This window comes from Mya arenaria, chromosome 11 (assembly GCF_026914265.1).
Source record: "Mya arenaria isolate MELC-2E11 chromosome 11, ASM2691426v1".
NCBI classification, from domain to species: Eukaryota; Metazoa; Mollusca; class Bivalvia; order Myida; family Myidae; genus Mya; species Mya arenaria.
In genome coordinates this window covers 5,930,014-5,948,943 of record NC_069132.1, presented here as the reverse complement: position 1 = coordinate 5,948,943, position 18,930 = coordinate 5,930,014, and the positions used below count along the sequence as shown (strand labels likewise).

General features: G+C 35.9%; 1 protein-coding gene and 1 long non-coding RNA gene across 2 annotated transcripts; one reads left to right on the top strand and one right to left on the bottom strand.

Annotated features, from left to right (window-relative positions):
* The first annotated feature begins 2,876 nt into the window (after window positions 1-2,876).
* LOC128207852 (uncharacterized) lies at window positions 2,877-12,151 on the top strand. Its single transcript, XM_052911019.1, has 3 exons — window positions 2,877-2,997; window positions 3,560-3,739; window positions 11,510-12,151. The coding sequence occupies exons 1-3, from the start codon at window positions 2,877-2,879 to the stop codon at window positions 11,692-11,694; spliced, it is 486 nt and encodes a 161-aa protein (XP_052766979.1). The 3' UTR covers window positions 11,695-12,151.
* LOC128207697 (uncharacterized) lies at window positions 5,325-10,788 on the bottom strand. Its single transcript, XR_008256755.1, has 4 exons — window positions 10,577-10,788; window positions 8,615-8,817; window positions 6,212-6,410; window positions 5,325-5,734 (listed from the first exon to the last, which is right to left on the bottom strand). It is a non-coding gene; the product is annotated as an uncharacterized LOC128207697 (long non-coding RNA).
* Window positions 12,152-18,930: the final 6,779 nt, after the last annotated feature.

Sequence of the window (18,930 nt, the reverse complement as noted above, 5' to 3'; positions counted from 1 at the left end):
GGTTAACTTGTTAACAGTGGCGGCTCTACCGGGGGTGGGGCACATAGGGCCCGTGCCCCCCCCCCCCCACCCCAGCGAGCCGGCAAGTAAAGTTTTGGAGGAAACATCTTTATTGTTTTAACTGTACAAATAAGTTGTTTTGTCACAATTTAAATTTTATATAAGCATTTGAGCAAATAAACAACCAGATGATCGAGTATTATATGACCGCCGGCCTGAGAAAACGAACCTTAACGCATTTCCGAGATATTGACGGAATTGCACGAAAACTCCCGAAGAAATGCGGAAGTAAATACATAAATAAAAAAAAAGTAACTGTTTGAAAAGTCAATTTTTATGGCGAAAACAGCATAATATTTGATATTCCGATGTATCAGAAGGTTGAAAGATGGACGATTTAGAAGTAAGTATAATTCCATTCATGAAATATACTTAAAATTGATTTTATTCTCCTTTTATTTTCAATCGTCTGCAAGTGAAAGTAAAGACGCTTTCCCAAAGTAATAATGCAGAAAGGTAAGCATATGGTTCATATAAAAGTAAATTTATATATAAAAAACTGTTTAAATAATGATAAATGTAAACATGTAGAATTATTATCATGTATTTCTCAGTAAACATTGGACAGAATACCAACATTTTTTTAAATAAACGTGTTCGGTAAACTCCGTACGATAGTGTATGTGCGTTTATCGATAAATTGATACCTCGATGCATTGCTTCAAGGGCAAGCGGGAAAATAGCTCAGAAGGATAAGCGCTTGTCTTGTAATCATACGTTCCCGGTTCGATCCCATTAACTTTTAATAAATTTTTAGAAACTTTTTTTTTTACAGCTGATACAGTGATTCTATGACGAATTCTTTGGACACAATTCAACGGTATCAAGACATTCACATAATTGAACTACCTAGAGGTATCCTTAACTGTTCATTGACGCTAAATGACAATTGTTTAATAATAAGTTCAAATAACAGAAATGCAATTCAATTTTATAATAAATTTTATTATTTTTGAAAACTAAATCACCATTGCTATTTTAAGAATTGACACTTTTTAAATAAAAAATCATTCATGTGTGTGTATGACATCGGCCCAACTCATCTCAAGATTCTCTTAAAACATGTTAACGAGAATGGAAATGTTCCCCGTTGTCATGGAAACCAAGGCCGGCGGCCCATTCATGCATTAACTTTTCAAGAAATTGAAAATGTTATATCATTTTTAAAGAATGTTGCAATTGATGAAGGACTGCCCATGCCTGCAGCACCCAGATGGAGAGCCAAGGACGCACCAGGTTTCCTCCACAGCTCCACCACAAAAATGAAAATGCATAAATTATATGAAAAATCGTGCATTGAAGCAGCCACAAAATGTATTAAATATAGGACGTTCTGCAGATTGTGGCATGAGCTTTGTCCAAACATCAAGGTAAGTAGTACTAAGCACATCATGCTGCATAAGTTATTCACATTTTCATTTCATCAGCTTTTTTACATATGTTTTGTCCAAACATTGTGCACCATCATTGACACTAAACGGAGTGCTACGGATGTAAATCTTTTCAAATAATTGGTTAAGCACGTTTCTAAAAGGTAAGCCGACCGGCATGTACAGAAATGTAGTAAAGTATTCAGTGTAGAATAGAAATACATGAGAAGAACATGTAGAGCGGTACATCAAAGAATCTTCTGTATGTATTATATTAAGAATGCGATAGTTATTTTGTTTAATTCGAGATGAATGTATTCGTTTCTAGCTCAGTGATAAATAAAACGTTAACAACCTAAATAATTACTTTTTTTAATTATTCAATTCTTTTACAGATCGCCACTCCCCAAGAGGACGTGTGTGTCACGTGCGAGATGTCACGGAAAGGAGTCGCTGATGCCACGACAGACGACGAGAAGCTAGCTGCTGCATCAGCTCTCGAGAGACACATCAATGCGACCTGAAAAGAGCACAAGGTATTTTATTGGTGTTGAAGTTATTATTATGTTAAGTTTATTATTCAGTGGAAATATATTGAAAGAAGAACTCGTTCGGCTACACTATTTATGTTTGCCCTCCTAGTGTACTTCTTCGGGTTGTCCAGTTAGCGCAGTGGTTAGCGCACTCGCTTCTCTCCTAGGCGACCCGAGTTCGATTTCCCGGCTCGGGCGCATGTGAGTTTGGTTCGTGGTCACCAAGCCGGAGAAGTGGGTTCTCCGGTTCCCCCCACAACACAACACCACACTCTCGCGTAAACTCGTGCCAACAAGAGTGATTAATATAATGTTGTAATAACTTGTTTCACAATCGTTGTAAAATAAATATGTTTAAACTAATGTAAGATGCAATTTCAATGAAAACATTCGCTGAAATTAGACTATATTTGTTTAACATTTGTATTGAATGAGCTAAATATTTCATACTTTCAAAATTATATGTACATGTCTTTGTATTCAAATAAGGTGTACAAAGACTGCGTTACTGCTGCTATGGTCGAATTGAGAGGCACGGGTCGCCCTACAGAGCCAGTCGAGCCATGCTCAACTGACTTTCAGCATGCACATTACACGTTCGACTTTGCTCAGAACTTGTGCCTGCCACACCACAGTCGCCAGTTGGGACCTATGTACTTTGTCACTCCTAGGTAATAAGTCAAATATTTTCGTTTAGAAGCATTATTTTTTAAGGACTCGGACCTTTGCGCCTAAATAAGTGTTTTCACACGTTTTAATGTGACAATATCGTATCTCTTAATAGTTGATTTCCGAAAACAGATTCTGACTATTTAACAATATGTTAAATACATCTATTCGGGTTCATTTATTCGGGTTTCGGGACGACGCCCTTCCGATTCAGTATAATTTTCTAATCGACGAAGCCGAGACTATGACGCAAGATGGAGGTGGCATTCACGGGCCAGATGCTGTAATTTCGCTCGTGAATTACGCTCTGACAGAGTTTGGGCACGGGGAGAGAGTGACTACTCTTCATGCGGACAATTGTGGCGGTAATTAAAGCTGCACTCTCACAGATATGCCAATAGTACAAGTGTTTTTGTAAATACATGCAAACCAATGATAAAAGATTGCTGACAAAAAATTCAGATCTCAGATTTTCATATTCCCGTTCGAAAATTAATGTTATATGGCTTAAACCATTACTAACGAGTTAAGAAAATTGCATAAAATATCAATTTTTGAACTTAAATATTAAAATATGCGGTCTAATTTTTTGTCAGCAGTCTTATATAACTTGTTGCCATGGATTTACGCAAAAATTGGCTCGTTCCTAGACAAAAAATAAAATAGTTGTCAAAATGTTTAATCTGTGAGAGTGCAGCTTTAAATTTATACAGATCGAAGATGCATTTAGATGGCGTTATGTGATTCAGGCGTCAGTCAACGATAAAGATGCAAGAATGTCGAGTGATGCCTATTAGTTGCACTACTTGAAGCTATAAAGGCAATCATATGTAACAATGGGGGTAACTATTTGTGTACGAACTACATATATGAACATATTTTAGTTATGAGTATAATTTGTTATTTCTAAAACTTAATAATTTTCAGGACAAAACAAAAACCGCTACCTGCTAGCGTACTTCTGCTGGAGGACCATGATCGGCCTTAACGAGGAGATACGCTATTTGATGCAGGTAGCAGGTCATGCCAGGTGCATAATAGACGCTGGGTTCGGGCGAATGAAGGCGCTTTACAGGCGAACGGACTGTGAAACCTTGAGCGACCTAGGTTAGTTAAAAAGAAGTATTCTCATTCAACAATCAAAGCGCTGAAAGCGCTGCAAGACTGTCGGTGACGTAACTGAAGCAAGCAAACACTACCGCAAAGTTCTTTCAAATGAAACGTGATCAAATGATTTCATACAAATGATGAACACTCTTTAAGGTAGATGAAGAAGGATAAATGTGATTATAATAAGCACAAATATATTGGCCCTACTTAATCATGTATCCAATGGCCTACAAGATTCTTAATTCAAATTTCCTAATTTTGAACCGCTTTAAATTAGTTAAATGCATATTCATTATGTTAAAATTGCTTCAATTTATGACGTCGCTTATAACAGTTTCAGTAAGCAATTACATTCCTTCATTTCATTAGGGTCTGTTGAAGCCAATGTCTTTAAAATGCAAATACAATACAAACTATACCCAAGATTCAAGGGACATAATAAAAATATAACTTTAAAATGATGCTCTTTCAAGCCTAAAAATGCCTCCCAGAACTTCTATCAACCGAGTCCACATATCTACAAAATTTGTGCTCGAGTTACTTTCTTTGATATAAAAGTGAAAACAAATCTGCATGGTGCTGTGGCATCATACCATGAAATAATCTATCTAATAATTTTAAAATTTGTTTTCTAGTTTGTTTTTATTATAAAAGTGTTAATTAATCTGCATGGTGCTGAAGAAAAAAAAACTAATGTCTTAAATTTCAAACCTGCAGCATTAATTAGCGCCATGTTGTCAAGAATATCTGGACAATTGAATGAAATATGCATGGACCGAAATGACAGCTGGTTTTTCATTGACAAAAGATGCCTTTGAGGCAGTTTTAAGATTATGCTATTCAAAGTATGAGGGTAGTTGGTACAGTTTTCACTCATATTCAGATGATGGCTGATATTTGCTGATAAACATGTATCCTCTTAGCAGCATGGAATAAGTAAATGACATAGTTTTAATGACCAATATTGGAGATGTGACCTTGACCTCCAAATCCAAAGGGGTCATCTGCTGGTCACCCCAAACCTAAATTTCAAGTTTGAAGGCCATGGGTGCAGACTTTGTCGAGTTGTCACACAGGCAAGCTTTTTGCGTTCAATGGTCTGTGACAAATCAATAGGGCTCACCTACTGGTCAGGCCCAACCCCAAAGTCAAGTTGTTCAAGGGCCATGGGTGCAGGCTTTGTCCAGTCATTATTAGTACCTTTTAGCATTCAAGGTCACTGTGACCTTGACTTTTGACCCAATGACCCCTTAAATCAATAGGATCTTCTAATAGTCAGACTTAGCCTCCATGTTGAGTTTGAGGGCCATAGGTGCAGGCATTGTCAACTTATCAGTCAGATGTATGGTTTGACACCTTCCTGTTCAAGGTCACTGTGACCTTTGACCATATTACCCCTAAAATCAAACGGGGTCATCTACTGGTTAAACCAAACTTTCATGTCAAGTTTGACAATAGGTCTAGGAATTGTAGAGTTATCACCCGGAAAAGCTTTGGTCTACTGTCAGACAGACGGACGTAGCGGCCAACATGTGCAAAGTAATATACTCCTCTTCTTTGAAAGGGGCATAATAAATTGAAATTGATTAAATATTTTTGTTTATTATGTTAATTAACTTACACTACATACAACAAGTACCATTTTGATATTTTCGAATGCTCATTTGGGCATGTACATGGGTTTTGATCTGACTATGAACATGAAACTACATAGTGATGTTCCCTCCTATCAATTCTAAATTTAAATAACCATGAGAAAAAAAGAATGTTTTCACTGCACCATGAATAAATATGTCAAACAAAATAAATGTCAAGTTATTCAAGATTAATTTAACACTGTTCTTTTGATGATTTCCGTGCATTCCTGACTGCAGGTTTTTCCCATTTTCCCACACAGTTATTTCATATTGGCCTTACAAGGTCAGAACTTGAGTTGGACACTATCTCTTTATCTCCACAGAAAACACACTGGTGCAAGTTTCACTGCAACAACTGCAAAAAAAGTTATATTATATTCTAACTGAACACTGCATCAATATTCAATTATTTTTATTGGATTTAGGAAATGTCTTTGTTTTAAAGGGTTCATATAAATTAATGCATTTTTTTCAATTTAATGCATTATCATGCTGGACTCTTTGACATTGATGGTTAAAACAAAGAAGGCATATGATTTGTGTACAGATCAAACATTATTAATTATAAATGTGTTCTTTAATTAATAGACAAGTGGCAACAATTTCCCCAGTTAAAAAAGCTTACATTTGTATATCTGCAGATTAATCATTTGTATTTCTTTTGCTTTGATCATTTAAGTCAAATGAGTTAGACATGATAATGCATTAAAATAAGAAATATATTTTTGGGCATCAATCTATAGTGTGTGCCTTCAATCTAGAAATAAATTTCTTCTCAACAGATGCTAAATTATAAAAAAATATATAAACCAAGATTTTGATTATGACATACTTAGTGGTCTCCATAACTGCTCAGAAATGCTCCCTATGACAAACTAAGTGCTGGTGTATGGCTGGGTAATAGTGCTGCTCCAACCAATAGCGCAATTCTTCCTACAGGTGGACCAGCTCCTCAATATGGTTTCTGTCATGGCAGTGATAACAGTATGTAACATGCCCTTTTCTACTTTCCAGAGAATGAATCTTCCAATCTTAATTACAAATTTAAGAACAAATATATACATATGTACATGTAATGTTGTTAAAAACAAACCATTTAGATGCCACAAAACTATAAGATTTTAGGTGAAAATTGAGCCAAATCAAAACATTTAGTCATTTAAAGCTGCACTCTCACAGATTTACTGTTTTTACAACTTTTGTATTTTTTGTCTTGGAATGACCTATTTTTTTGCTAAAATATCTGCAAACCAGTGATATAAGACTACTGACAAAATATTAGATTGCAGACTTCCATATTTCAGGTCGAAAACAAAGGTTTTATGGCTTAAAGTGTTACTAACGGTTTAAGAAAAATGCATAAAACATTTTGAACTTAAATATAAACATTTTCTGACAAATTTATTGTCAGCAATCTTATATGAATGGTTAACATGCATTTTCACATAAATTGGCCCGTTCCAAGACAAAAAATAAATAAAGTAGTCAAAACATTCAATCTGTAAGAGTGCTGCACTCTCAGTCACAGATTGAAGGTTTTGACAACTTCTTTTACTTTTTGGCTTGGAATAAGCTTATGAAAAGCAGTATGAAAACTGATGAAATAAGACTGCTGACAAAAGATAAGATCATGTTTTTTATATTTACATTTGTAACTATTGGTTTTATGGTTAAAAGAATTACTAACGCTTTACTAATAATGAGATTTTTGGCACAGAACATCATCTTTTGACCGTATTAAAATAAGAAAACAGCATTCCAATATTTTCAGTTGTCTTTTCTGACTGAATTAATATAAGAAAGCAGCGATCCCCTTTTTCCAGTCGTCTGTTATGTCCAGTGTTCAGAAATTCGCATAAAATAATTCATTACAAGACCAAGAAATAAACTAGAACTGTAAGCCAAAGGCTAACGAATACCCCCCAACCCTTCCCTGTCTAGGTTGTTTGCCCTGGCCTTAGTTATGGTATCATTAGAAAGCACAAGGCAATACATTTATTTAGTTTATTTAGAATACCTATTACTGAATCAGGGACTGCCATGGCACTGCAGCAGAGATCACAAAATGGTCACTATAGTATGTTGGTACTGTGTCCACACTTATCCCCTCCAGGAGCCTGTTGCAGTACAAAGGAGTAGGCCACCAAAGCGAATATTGTAACAAATTTAAGGCCTGTATGCACCTAACTTCAGGACTTTTGATGGTCTTTTTAAGGACAAAATCAATTAAAGGTCTTTTTAAGGCCATGCAAACATTCTGATTAATACAGGTGCACCAAATCACATATTCAACAGTTCATATCATGGTCATTGACATCTGAAAGTTTGAAAATATTTATAGAAAAAATGAGAAAAAATGACCAAGGATTAGGCTAGACAAAGCTGTATAATTTTTGCCTATTTTAACTTATTCAGGGGCCATAATTGGAGACATGATCATGTGATTCCAACCACAATCACAGGGGCAAATGTTCTCACCATGGCTAAAAGTTTGAAAAAGATTCATTCAAAAATGACGAAGGAGTAGGACGAACAAAACTAATTTTACCCAATTTAACTCATTAAGGGGCCACAACTCCACTCAGGATCATGTGACTCCCACCAAATTCATGGAGGCAAAGGTTTACATCATGGCCATTAATATTTGAAAGTTTGAAAAAGATTTGCTCAATAGCTTCAAAGAAGAATCCTGGACAAAGCTAATTTTGCCCAATTTAACTCATTAAGGGGCCACAACTCCACTCAGGATCATGCGACTCTGACCAAATCCACGGAGGCACAGGTTTACATCATGGTCATTAATATTTGAAAGTTTGAAAAAGATTTGTTCAATAACGACAAAGATGAATCCCGGACAAAAAAAAACGGACGGACAACCCGATTCCAGTATACCCCCCCCCAAACTTTGTTTTGGGGGGTATAAAAAAGAGTTGGTAAAACAGACAATCTGTGAGAGTGCAGCTTAAACATATGATATGCATTATCAGCCAAGTGCAGACCTACTCACATCCTGGCTACACAACCAGTACATTCATCAGCTTTACTGATTCGAACCAGGCACATTTATATTGGTAGACTAGCATTTTACCATTCTGTGCTGGCCAGTAAAGTTCTCATTTGAATTAGAATTTAAAATGTATATACCTTTGTTCATTTTTTTGCCAACTCTGTTTCAACTGAACTTCCTAAATGAATGAGAAGTTTCAAAAAATAATTACAATATCTCAGTAAATACCTGCATTTATGTGTTTCTTGTGCAATCTGTCAGCTTTGGTAGGCTCAGGTTTCATTTTGTCCACCTCAATACTTGTAATCTTCTAGTCTGATGTACTGCCATCCAATTTTTAAGTCAGGTCAGGCAGCCATTTCAGCTTTGTACCAGTTGATTGTATCAGATGATGTTAACAATACTAGCCTTGTATCCAGGCACTTCTCAATCTGAAAGTTTACAAAAGAACATGGCCTGTAATATTTAATAAAAAAATCATAATTGTTTACTCCTGGATGATGGGTTCTAAAGTAAACCTTTGAGAAAAGATGCTACTGGTATGGTGCTTGAACCCACGATCATGTGAACACTTGCATGGAGATCTGTCAAACTGAGCTAACTGGGTAACTGATTTTTAGGCAGCTCCCAGCTTGGCTCTACAATTGACAGGTGCATTATACATTATAGAGACAATAAATCAAACACTTGAAGCACTAGTCCAAATAATAGTAACTTAACTGATCTTTTTACAAATTTTAAAATGGCATATCCTTCACATACAATTTTTTTGTACCAAAAGTGGGTAGCTATTCCGATTGGGATTCCGGGTCAGATAATTATATATATCTAAAATATGAGTTATGTACGCAAAAAATAAAAGCTGACGAATTATTATGAGTTTGATGAGTGTTTTTCTTCATTTCATACTGTCAAAACATAATGATAAAACTGTTATACATGAAGATCACCTGCAAGGCTGCGGTGCATAGATTTACATAGATGTAAAATGGTTGTGTTTAAATGCATTAAATGCTTGTTTTGTGAAAAAAATCTTTGCACTTACATGGTAATTATAACTAAAATACGAATATAAACCTTTAATATCTATTTCAAACATATAATACTTATCTAACTATGATTTCAATATCTTTCAACCCACACCCTGTTTTGCACAAACCCGATAAGACGTAAGGGATTGGAAGAATCCCATATAACACGTCTATTTTTTTAGACAATTGAAGCATATATGTTCTTTTTTGATGGTTGAGACGTTTCAGGTAAACAACAATTAAAAATGCGAAATAATTTTAGTGAATAATCAACTCTGAATTGAAAGTAACATGAAGATGTTGTAGTGAAGGATTTGCCATATATATATATATATACATTTTTTTTAATTGTAAAAAGAGTCCGTCAACGTACAAATATTTAGACTAAGAGATGTAGATCAGCTAGATGTACCTTCTAGTCCAAATAATTGTACGTTGACAGATTTTTTTACGATTTTAGATACAGCAAATCCTTCACGTACAAATGGTTTTGTACGAAAAGTGGGTAGTTATTCCGATCGGGATTCCGTGTTAAAGCATATTGCATCCATAACATATAAAAACAAGAAATATTACCAGATAATATTATTTTATATAAATTCCGTAACCAAAAAGTAATATCAAGCAAATAATTATGAGTTTGATGTTTTTTTCTTCATTTCATTCTGTCAAAACATAACAATATATACATGAAGGGCACCTGCAAGGCTGCAGTTCACAATTTTACAACAATCGGAACATTTCGGCCATCAATTGTAACAACTCGCCATCTCAGTAAGGTTCGAGAGGCTGAGGTGTTCAGATTGTTCGGCCAAGGCCGAGTTGTTACGATTGTATTATCTCGAAGCTTGTCAGAGGTGGCCGAATTATTACGATTGGGTCAAGTTGTTCCACTAGGCATAATTGTTGTCTGTGTCTTTTAATGAAAAGGTGAATAATGTGTTTTAATGCATTAAATGCTTTTTTTGCAAAATAGCTTTGCACTTCCATGGTAAATATAAATCTTTACTTTATTATCCATTTCAACCTTAAATACTTCACTTAATACAATTTCAATATTTTTCAAACACCCCCGCTTTTTGCACAAAACCGTTTAGACGTTACGGATTGGAAGAATCCCGTATAACACGTCTATTATTTCAGACTAATGTACATGTACCTTCGTGTCCGAAATCGATCACTTCCTGGCAGCTCATTTCTGGATTGTCTCCATCTAAATTTAACATTTTAGACGCATACATTGATGCTATTTTTGCTCCGATTGATGTTAAAGCAATAGCACTAAATACAGGTCGGTTATTTTGTAGAAGAACGTGTTCGAAGTAACATTCAATTTCATTTCCGCATAATCGCCGCCATATTGTGTATGACTTTAAAAACTACACCCTATAGTCCAAAATAACAATAGGCATAACGTTGACACACTGTGATAGGTATAATCCAATTTACTCAAACAAATACAATAGTCCGATTGCTGCTGAAAAAAATCATTTGAAACATAAAAGCTATTTCACAAAATATTACATGACATGAACTCTTTAACCGCGTATGATTTATTTCTTAATAGCTTTCATTCATAAAATAAGTTCTTTGCCGGGGTTTGCCGGTGGTCAGTCTTGAACGCCGGGATATGTGTGACGTCACACGGGTGCAAACATGTGGTGTAGCTTACTATTGGATGTAGGGTAAAATGACTTCGTATGTAAATGCTATACTTTCATTATTTTTCATTATTTTGTTCAATAAAACTCACCAAATTGCAACGGTACAACTATACTAAGAGTAACACGCAATGTTTGTCATAAAAAAGGCAATAACGCGTTAAATATACATAAGCAGGTACTTGACGCCCCACATTCACGTAAGTAGTTCTGTTGCTACGCAGGTGGTGTGTATTAATATATTCATGTTCAATATGTCGTGTCAGGCGACTAGTCGCGTTTCTGAAATACCGCTCTCTAAAGACTGTCGGCTTGCAGCCGACAGTCTAAAAACAACAGACTGATTTAAGTTTATTTAAATCAAATGATTGAACAAAAACATCGAAATTATATCGTGAATGTGGCGAGTAATTTTTATTAATCATTTTCAGAAAACGTTGTTTCATCTTCTTCAACTACAAATGAGGCTGTCCTTTACAAGAAACCTGACGGGACCTCGATGTTTGAATGGCGGGAATGGAAGACATTTCTTGGAGAACAGTTTCGTGCACTAAAAGGAATAAGGTCATATCAGCAGTTCCGATTCACCTCCGAGTCGCCTGGCATCATTTTTTGAAGAAAGGAGAAGACACCGAAGAGACGAGCTACTGTGTGTTCCGTGGTGGAAATGTACTGCGAAGTAGACCGCAGGAAGTACAAGCTGCTGGTTTAAGCCGCGAGCGACAGGCATACTTGGCAACTCACGTGCGAAAATACTTGCGGGCGAAGAACAAGGACACAACATGTCCGCTTTCTGAGGAATAGTGCCAAGTGTCTGACATCACTGAATAAGTGGACATGTTTCGCGTGTTGTTGTTGGTGAATTGTTATTGTGCTGTTGTTTTTTGTTAAAATACAGATTGTAACGGTATATCTGTTATACCGTTTATGTACATATAGATATTGAACATCGATAATTTAATGTTTTTGTTTTGTTTTTTAAATGCTAAAGACGATGGCTTGAAAACACACTTCAAGATACGCCGCGAAACATATAGGGACTGTTTTTATATCATATGGGTATACAGCATTTATTAAGGAAATATCACTACGGGAGATCCTTCAATACGTTTTATCAAATATCAGAATATATTAATTAATAGAAAATTTACCAAAAAATGTTGAAAAATAAGCCGGCGATATTTTCATTCTAAATAGCAGTCCTCGTTGCCATGGTTACATCAACATTTATACTGTGTTTGTGCAGTTACCGAAAGTCTTTTCTATTGTTACCATACAGTTAAAGTTTCAATTTATTACCAATAATTGCATAGCAGTAAACTTGCAAACGATTATATGTCTTCGATTTTGTTTTGTTCAAAGTTCCAAGATCGGCATGGTGATGGTCTTTGATATTGAAATTTAGCATTAAAAAAATATGCATTTCATTTTAGTTGGTATTTTTAGAACACACAGAAATTGTACTTTGTAATTTTGCAAAAAAAAATAGTTTTGATAAAATATGCGATAAGGGTCGTTTTCACAGGCCGGCGGTCATATAGTATACGAAACAAAAAAATATTTTGAAAAATGACATCGGGGCCCGAACATTCGATAAAAAAAATCGGCGCCGCATTTTACACAGACAGCTGATCAAAAGTTAGCCTGGGTTACCTGCCCTTACCCTTTCATTCTCTTGTTGTGCAGAGTACGCTGGGAACCAGACAAATCAAAAGTACACAAATATGGCTGTTAAAAAAGTTTAAATTTAGGAAGTTGCCTCTTTAAAACTTTCCATTTCGGCTTTTTTATCGTCTAGTTCTCTGAATTATGCTAGAGCCTTTGTAAATTAATACATAATAATCTATTTGAAACCCTTTTTGGAATTTGTTGTCAAGTTGTTTTTTAACTCAGTTAAATTTATAACCATGACATCCGAAGCACAGGCATCTGGTCCGAAGTACCTACAGTATCGTTGAGTGCAATCAATTTGGTGTAGTGAATGTTTATATAGCACTTATTTTTAACGATGGTTAACGACTAAGCCTGTTAATCTGTCGACCCTGGTTCGATTCCCCAAATCAGCTTTATTGTTTTTTTGAAAGGTTTATCTCAGTAAATGATATCTTTTTATTTCAATTTATATGCCAAACATTATTGACAGTGAAGACAGATGTTAATTCCATGCCATTATATGATTACAATAAAGCATTCCAAAAAGTTTAATATGTTTATAAATAGTTGTGCCCCCCCCCCCCCATTTAGAAAGTTCTGGGTCCGCCGCTGTTCTTTAATAATATTTTGTTATGATATTTTGGTTAAGGTTATGTGGTCTTTGAGATTTTGTTTCAGGTAACCTTCGAGGATCAGTTAAGTTGTATTATAATCTTTCTTGAGTCGCAACGCTCTTTTGCCTCCATGATAGTGTCTCAGATTACTGCATAGCATTGAAAATAACAAAAGTGTGAACATAAAGATTTTCTGAAGTTGTATTAAGTTTTCTTTCATATATTATGTTAATTCAAAAAAATTGGTCAATTAGATATGGAACATATAGTTATAAAGCATAGTTTGTACAGAAGTGTAATTGTGTCATAACTCAAGTTAATTTTAATGTTCGTGAAGTTGGCAGCCCAGCAGCGTGAAGTCAGCAGCCCAGCAGACTGGCAGCCCAGCAGCGTGAAGTCAGCAGCCCAGCAGACTGACAGCCTAGCAGCGTGAAATCAGCAGCCCAGCAGCGTGAAGTCAGCAGCCCGGCAGACTGGCAGCCCAGCAGCGTGAAGTCAGCAGCCCAGCAGACTGACAGCCTAGCAGCGTGATGTCAGCAGCCCGGCAGCCCGACAGCCCAGCAGCTTGAAGTCAGCAGCCCAGCAGACTGGCAGCCTAGCAGAGTGAAGTCAGCAGCCCACCAGACTGACAGCCTAGCAGCGTGAAGTCAGCAGCCTAGCAGACTAGCAGCATAGCAGCGTGAGTTAGCAGTCAAGAAGCATGCCGGCGTGAAGTCAAAATCTGAGCAGCTGGGCAGATTAGCAGCTATGCTAAGACGAACTTGTGTGAAGTTTCCCGTCGGTTTTCAGTATTTCAAAGCCAGAAAAAATAACATAAAAAATGAAAAAAAAATCATTTACAATAGTTGGTTGGCAATACACACCTTTAACTAAAGCAAAAATACTAAAATGAATCATTTAAAAACATGTACACTATTCCTTTTTTGTCAACTAAAGAAATCACTTTACTCCACTTTTGATTTCACGCGTCTGACAGCCCCAGGCAGCCCTAGGCGTTTTACGGTATTTTTACTCGGGCTGGATACATGACTTCTAGTATATGAAAAATGAAAAAAAAATCATTCACAATAATTCGTTTGCAAAATACTCTTTAAATGACGCAAAATACTGAAATGAAAACTTTTTCAACATTTACACTATTCTTTGAGTGTGAACTGAAATCATCACTTTACTCCACTTTTTATTTTAGTTTTCATTCTGGCAGCCCTGAGCAGCCCGGGCAGCCCCAGGCAGCCCCAGGCGTTTATGGTATTTTTACTCGGGCTGGATACTTGGTTTCTAGTATATGAAACGTTCGAATGATTACAAGTTTAATAACTTAACAACACGGAAATTTCAGAAATTCATGTTTTCAAAGCCGAAAAAAATTGAAAAAAAAAAAAATCACAATAGTTCGTTTGCAAAATACTCTTTAAATGACGCAAAATACTAAAATGATAACTTTTCAACATTTACACTATTCATTGAGTGTGAACTATAAACATCACTTTACTTCACTTTTCTATTTTAGTTTTCATTCTGGCAGCCCCAAGCAGCCCCGAGCAGCCCCAGGCGGCCCCGGGCGTTTTATGGTATTTTTACTCGGGCTGGATACATTGTTTCTAGTATATAAAACCTTCGAATGATTACAAGTTGAATGACCTAACAACACAGAAAATTCAGAAATTCATGTTTTCAAAGCCGAAAAAAATGAGAGAAAAAATATTCACAATAGTTCGTTTGTAAAACACCCCTTTAAATGACGCAAAAATACTCAAATGAATAATTTAAAAACATTTACACTATTTTTTTGTGTGAACTAAAAACATCACTTTACTCCACTTTTCGACTTTAGTTTTCTGGCAGCCCGGAACAGCCTGGAGCAGCCTCAAGCGTATAACGATATTTTTACACGGGCTGCATACAAGGCTTAAATTCTGTGTACCGTTCGGATGATTCCAAGTTTAATGACTTTAAAGCAAAGATAAGATGTAAACTGTTACAGAACACTAATTATTTAACGTAATCTTGCTACAATTTCACTCGATTTTTATCGCTCTGCTAAGACGAAATCGTGCGAAGTTTCCCGTCGGTTTTGTAAAAAAAACGCGCGTCTTCAAATTCAAATCACTTCATTTTGCCATTTAAGCTGTAATTTAGTTTCCCCTTACCACACTACGCATCAGAGCGTTATATGTTGAATATTGTCTTTTCTAACTACACGGAAAATTCAGAAATTCATGTTTTCAAAGCCGAAAAAAATTAAAAAAAAAATTCACAATAGTTCGTTTGTAAAACACCCCTTTAAATGACGCAAAAATACTCGAACGAATAATTTAAAAACATTTACACTATTTTTTGTGTGAACTAAATACATCACTTTACTCCACTTTTCGACTTCAGTTTTCTGGCAGCCCGGAACAGCCTGGAGCAGCCTCAAGCGTATAGCGATATTTTTACACGGGCTGGATACAAGGCTTTAATTCTGTGTAACGTTCGGATGATTCCAAGTTTAATGACGTTAAAGCAGAGATAAGATGTAAAATGTTACAGAACACTATTTATTATTATTATTATTATTTCGAAACCGTGAAAAAAACACAGAAAAAATGAAAATTCCGTCACAATGGTTTGTTTACAAAACACGCCTTTAAATGACGCAAACTACTAGAAGGTATACTTTTAAAACCTTTACACCATTCTTTTCATGTAAACTAAGGCATTTCTCTATACTCACATTTAGATTTCAGCCTGCTAGCAAATCTTGCTCGTTCCAGCAATGCCAAGCGTTTTATAGTATTTTAACCCAGGCTGGATACAAGTTTTTCAGTATATGTAATGTTTGGATAATTCCACGTTAAATGAGTTCCAAGCAAAGGAAATATGTGAACTGTTTCAGAACAACAAGTAGTTTACGTAATATTACTAGCAGACAAGTCGTTCCTGCAATCCAAGGGAAAATAATTTACTATAGAAGTGCAACTTTTAAGCTTAATTTTAAAATTCTGAAATGTGTGAACGGGAATATGGGAACAGTTTCAGTATCGGTAAACTCACAAAACTGCAACAATCTATGTTTTACACATAAAAGCTTCAATCATCCTGATATAATCCATACATAATATTAATAATAAGCCACACATGTATTACAAAACAATATGTTCTGAATTTATAGAAGAAAATTAATGTGTCCAAATTATCGCTTCAAATCAAATCTTAATCGGCAGGAATAGAATAAAAAAAAAACCTATCTAAAATTCTCAATTCTAAAGTGCGTATATATTATCTTTTGTAATTGGTTTCTACCGTACATGAAGCAGATGCCAGTCAAACCAGCTGACCGATAATCGATTGCATAATCACCGCCAAAATAAGGCGGGGCTTATCAGTTGCCCAGCGCTTTCCTCCATGATCTCCAACAATAATGAATTGACATGACGCAGACTGCCTGTCAGACTAGCCGCTTCAAATCAGACTGACCAATCAGCGTCCAAAATGGGCGGGGCTTATATGTAACCCGTTGCTATCAATCGATGTTACTCTAGAGTCCCGACAAAAGGAAAATAGGAAAGCAAAAAATTCTGACTTTTTTAATTTAAGCAAAGGAAATGCAAAATGAATGAATCCTCCAAATATATCGATCGTTTAATGTAAATTTTGATGTAAATAATATTCGTAAAAGTAGAAAATACCATTATGACTACATGGAATCTATTAAGTGTGTACTACTGACGTTATTTTGCGATGTTTTTATATTTTCAAATGTGTATCATTCTGGTGCATAAAATAAAGCATTTTGTTTGTTATAATATACTTTTAAGGTATTGTTTTTTTAAGAATTAAGAAAAAAATAAAATAAAATATGACTGAAGATTACAATAAGTATAAACGTTTTTAAATATATGTATTCAATGTTTAAATACAAATCACCTGATATCCAGAATAGTGTACCTTACCGACTTCGTTCTTTGCGCAGTATCAAATAATCTAACCCCTATACCTGTTTCTCATTCAATGCTATTGTTTAAAACGTTTACATGACGTTATACGTAATATATTATTGTTAATAAGAGCTTTGTTTTGAAAAAAAAACACTGATCAATACTATAACAGTAATTGTTTATTTCCGTTAAATTCATAATTCAGCATGTTTTTTTCTGTTAAACCCCGAATAATAAAAATTATCAAATCATTATAGCACTGATTATAAATGAACTTTGGTTAAATAGGTTATATAAGCTCATTTAGGGTGGTTATAGCTCACATACATATACACGCACATAACCCAGGTACAATAAAAGCACGCACGTAAGAATGCGTAAAAACTCACCCCACAAACCATCCCACACTCAAGAACGCGTGCGCACGCAGGCAGGTATGCGGACACGCTCGCACGCGCACACGCACACGCACGAACACACACGTACACATGCACATATGCCCATACGCTAGCCCATACATACGCACATATACACACACGCACACGATTACGCCCACACACACGCTCTCACACTCATACACGCTATCCCATGCAGGCATGTATACACGCGTTCACAGCCATTGTTCGCACGGCAAAGTGCAGGATAATGTAGCTTAGTAGGCTTTTGTATCATGGGCATTGAATGCATTGCCGAAACAGAATAATTCGATATTGGTAAAAACAAACAATGCGTTGATTAAAAAAATTAAAAATTTTAGTGAACTTATAACATTTAACTTAAAGATCATCATTTTAGCCATTTGGAACATATATTTTATCGTATTGTGTGTGTGTGTGTGTGTATGTGTGTGCGTGTGTGCGTGTGTGCGTGGGTGCGTGCGTGCGATTGTGTGTGCGTGTGTGCGTGCGTGCGTGCGTGTGCGAAGGTGCGTGGGTGCGTACATGTGATTATATGTGTTTGTGTGCGCGCGTGCATGCGAGCGTGCGTGCGTGTGTGTGTGTGCGTGCGTGCGTGCGTGCGTGCGTGCGTGCGTGATTGTATATATGTGTGTGCATGCGTATGTTCGTGCGCGCGCGCGCGCGTTCGTGTGCGTGTGGGTGTGCGCGCGTGTGTGTGTGTGTGCGAGCGAGCTTGTCCGCATACCTGACGGGTTTGTGGGGTTAGTTTTTACGCGTGCTTGCGTGCGTGCTTTTATTGTACCTTCGTTATGTGTGTGTGTTTGTATGTGAGCTCTAACCACCCTTAACAAATTGTGCTTTTATTAACTATTTAAATATAGTTCATTTATAATCAGTGTTAAATATTTTGATTATATTTAATATTTGGAGTTTAACAGAAGAAAACCATGTTGAATTATGAATTTAACAAAAATAATTCCTGTTATCTTCAATTGATCAGTGGTTTATTCAAAACTAAGCTCTTTTTAGCATTAATAATATTACGTTTAACGTCATGTTAAACGTTTCAATGCAATACGTATTGAATAAGAAACAAGTATAGGTGTTAGATTATTTGATTCTGCACAAAAAAGTCGGTAAGGTACACTTTTCTTGATATCAGGCCATTTGTAATTAAACAATGAATACATGTATTTCAAAAAATCAAAAAAAAAATCAACAAATAAAGAAATGCGCACTTATTCAGCGAAACACGACGCCGTTTTCC

Bases quoted from the DNA above. Each gene is read 5' to 3' on its own strand.
- LOC128207852 (XM_052911019.1), top strand. From the start codon at position 2,877: ATGACGCAAGATGGAGGTGGCATTCACGGGCCAGATGCTGTAATTTCG. The intron at 2,998-3,559 runs GTAATTAAAGCT...AATAATTTTCAG, and splicing joins TCATGCGGACAATTGTGGCG to GACAAAACAAAAACCGCTAC. The intron at 3,740-11,509 runs GTTAGTTAAAAA...AATCATTTTCAG, and splicing joins TGAAACCTTGAGCGACCTAG to AAAACGTTGTTTCATCTTCT.